Consider the following 3,563-nt stretch of genomic DNA (forward strand, 5'->3'; position numbering starts at 1 on the left):
TAAGATGGAGGCCACCAGAACCGTGTCTCAGTCCCGGCGCCGGTAGTGCCTGCGTGCTGTAGCCCTTGCTGTTCCTACAGGCATAATGGTTGCCTTGCGTTCACAAATTACTTTGATCTCGGCCAAGTTCCAGGGGAGCCCCTGGTTGTTCCTTGGGCCTGGCAGAGCTCATTACTAGGTCTACATACTGCCAGCCTCCCAAGAGCCTCCATTAGATCGCTTAAGCTGAAACAACAAACATCAGTTCACTTGCATGACATCAGACACGTTTACCTCTGCATGCATCGCTTCCACAGTTTCCTTGGCTACACATCTAACCCAGATACAAAGTGTTAGGACCTGTTGGTGACCAAGAAAAGCAAGAAGCCCTATGGCTGTAGGAGTCCTGTGCGGACATACTTATGTCTGCAGCACAACTCGTGGAGTCCCCTGAAATGTGCCAAAACTGCTGAAAGGGAGACATTTGTGCCTTTTCCATAAAGCATTCTGATTTTACTGCTCCTGTCTCCTTCCAAGCCATGGGCTGGACTTTTCCTTGCCATGTCCACTCTCAAGCTTCTACTTACACCACCAGAAAAAGCTGGTGAGGCAGGGAATGGGAAGCTGGAGATACCAGCCTTGGGGCAGGACACTCCTGGTCAGTGCCCACCAGCCCCACAGATGCCTGTGTGGAGTGTACTGCCCAGTGAGGTTCTGCTCCAGGTTCCCTTGCCGTGAGTAGTTGAACATCATTAGCTAAAGGTAACAGAAAACAAAAGCCTACTCCTAATTTTCTTGCCTCTCTCCTCAAAACTGGTCATCAGAAGGGATGTGTGGCTTATCCTGGTAGACATACCATCAAGCTGTTTTGTACTGGTTGGTCATGGGGCTGTGTAGATGCTGTAGGAGGATTCAGATACCTGGGAAAGCAGCAGCTGCATAGATTTAGGTGTGATTTCAACCATTCTCAGGAACACAGGAAGCAAACAGAGGCTGTAGAAGGTCTGCAACAGGTAGCTGATGCATTGCAGATGTCTGCATAGTAGTATGTGGACAGGTGGAAGGTCAACAGCACACATGGACAAACAATGCCAGTGCTGAGAAGCCACTGGAGTAGACTGGAACCAGCTCCAAAGCCTTGTTCAGAGGAGTTAGATGACAAAATCTAGCTGGGAGAACTGCAGAGATCAACTCCAAACAGTGACAGGGAAGAAAAGGAAGTAACAGGCAATTGCCATAACAACACTATATTTGCCTGTAAGCCTAAGTATTTCAAGTATTTCATGCCTTCATAGGAACTGGCATTTCCTTCATTATCCCACTTTACTCTCCTTTTGTTTGTGTTTAGCCAAATTTCTGAAACAGCCACAAAATTAATTTTTGAGTATGTTTTATCTAATGGGTAAGATAAATGGTTTTCTCAGAGCACACTTAAAATGTCTTCCATAGGTTTACACCAACCAACATCTCAAACGCAAAACTCAATACATTTATTTACTCTTCCAAATTGACAGATTCAAGTTAATCCTTTTATTTTTAAGGGCCATTTATTAAATGCAGTTAACATGACAAATATAGGCTCCCCATATTTGTAAAACTGTCTCCTAAGTCCATATCTACATCATGAAGTTCAGCTTCATATTTGCTAGGGTACAAACACAATTAGAATAAGGCATACAAAGGGCTTCCAGCAACATCTTGTATCTTGTTGCACCTGAGACATCATCATGCCCATCATCTTATAAGGCATTTTTCCCTATGATCAGAAAAGCAAATTTAAGTTAACAGTAAAGTCTCTGAGAATACTCTGACGTCTGAAACAATAAAATTTGCTTTGACAGAGCTGAGCAGAACTTTTTAATTTACCACAGGTATAAAATCTGACTTTTATATGAAATACGTGTATTCAGTCTCATCCAAAACATTTGCATGGCACATACAAACTTACATTTAACTTTTATCTTTATTTCAACAAAAGTAGATTTAATTCCACCTTTCATCAGAAAAAAATCTGAGATAATCAGTGCAGAAGCCATTTCCACAATCATTCACTTTGTTCTTCACCAACCCGTATGAACAAACTGTGTCTTGGGCTATTTATATCGGAACAATGATGAGGAACATTTTCCAAGTATTCCAACACTGCTATTTCAGCTGGATTCATATTAGTGGAAACCCCTCCATGGACTAGAGGACAAACCCCCTCTGAAAGTTTGGCTCTTGATACACTGAGCACTGTCTGAGCAACTTGACACTTCCATATATACAAAAAATTTAGGCAAAGGACAAAAGAAGTGACAGAACTGAGGTGTGGAAAAGCTGTTAACCATTCTGTTCACAGGCAAAGGAAGAAGAACAGAGAATGAGCAACTTTCTCTAACATGTGGGTCATCTTGTGATTCTCCATAACATCCTTCCACATGCCCAGCAGCACAGAGAAGAGCCGCCTTATCCCATTATAATGCTACTAAATACTGACTAGTGCTCATTTTCAAGGAAGCCATAGTACATTTCCTTAGCTGTAATTCATTTTGCTTCCCACACTTGAGAGAAAGGAGGTTTTATTAAGTAGCATTTTCAATTACAACAGACATGAATCCAGGAGAAAGGCCTGCACTTGCATTCAGCTTTTTAAAACACAAAACAGTGACTGGCGAGTACAAGTATTACTATACAAGAAATCAAGTCACTGAAACCTGCTTCATTGTGAAGAGGGTTGAGACTGGGAAGGTTCACAGGATGCTGAGAATGGGAAAAGGCTCAAAAGCGATGTTCAGGGCATACACAAACTGAATAGGTGCTCTGAACTCTATAGGTTTGTTTTCCTCCCTTTACAAGTCTATACTATGACATGGAGATAAAAGCCAATGTGTGTGGGGGGAAGGTCTTCACCCAGTACCTTTTCTAAATTTAGTTCCACAGTTTTGTTTTTGTTAAAAAAGTAATTTATAATTTAATACCTGTTTCAGGATTCTCAGATCTGTGGTGCTGTTAACATTGCACTTAATTGCCATTATCCATTTTTAAAAAGAAATTAAAAAGCAGCTCTGAACTTTGCTTCTGAGATGGAAGCACTGTCTCTGAATCAGCAATGATTCCTGTCACTCTTGCTTTGCATCTTTCAAGGCCTGCAGTCTTTCTAAAAGGGGCGGATGGGAGTAATGCCACATTGAAAAGATCCAGTCAGAAACAGGGAATCCTAAATTATCTTTGTTTAGCTTGATCAAAGCAGAATACAGGTCTTTAGCCTTCCCAAGTTCCTTGGCAAATGCATCTGCTTGAAACTCAAATCGTCGGCTTAATACAGTCAAACAAAATGAGAGAACCTGTGGAGAGAAATATATTTAAAATTATTTTAAAATTCAGCTATCTGCAAGTTGCTTGCAGTATCAGTAAAAACTGCTGTATCTTCCTTCCCACATCCCACACGTCACTGTGGCTGTAGAATGATCTCACTAAGGTTTATCCAGGCCACACCTGAAACTGGGAGTCTTACCCAACATGGAACACTAAGCCTACTTATTAAAATGAGATTCCAAATACAGCCCCTAGAAACTTCAAAATTCCCCCCCCCCCCCCCCCCC

General features: G+C 41.8%; 1 protein-coding gene across 5 annotated transcripts in view; it reads right to left on the bottom strand.

Annotated features, from left to right (window-relative positions):
* Positions 1 to 1,827: 1,827 nt before the first annotated feature.
* The window catches only part of ZMPSTE24 (zinc metallopeptidase STE24), a 28,498-nt gene continuing 26,762 nt past the window's right edge, over positions 1,828 to 3,563 (bottom strand). For all 5 annotated transcript variants that reach the window (XM_035901228.1, XM_035901227.1, XM_035901226.1 and 2 more), the window contains one exon: positions 1,828 to 3,305. In XM_035901228.1, coding sequence (XP_035757121.1) covers positions 3,081 to 3,305 — 225 coding nt within the window. In that variant the 3' untranslated portion in view covers positions 1,828 to 3,080. The remainder of the gene's footprint in view (positions 3,306 to 3,563) is intronic.

The sequence above is a fragment of the Egretta garzetta genome, unplaced genomic scaffold, assembly GCF_000687185.1.
Source record: "Egretta garzetta isolate BGI_Z169 unplaced genomic scaffold, ASM68718v1 scaffold368, whole genome shotgun sequence".
Lineage (NCBI taxonomy): Eukaryota > Metazoa > Chordata > Aves > Pelecaniformes > Ardeidae > Egretta > Egretta garzetta.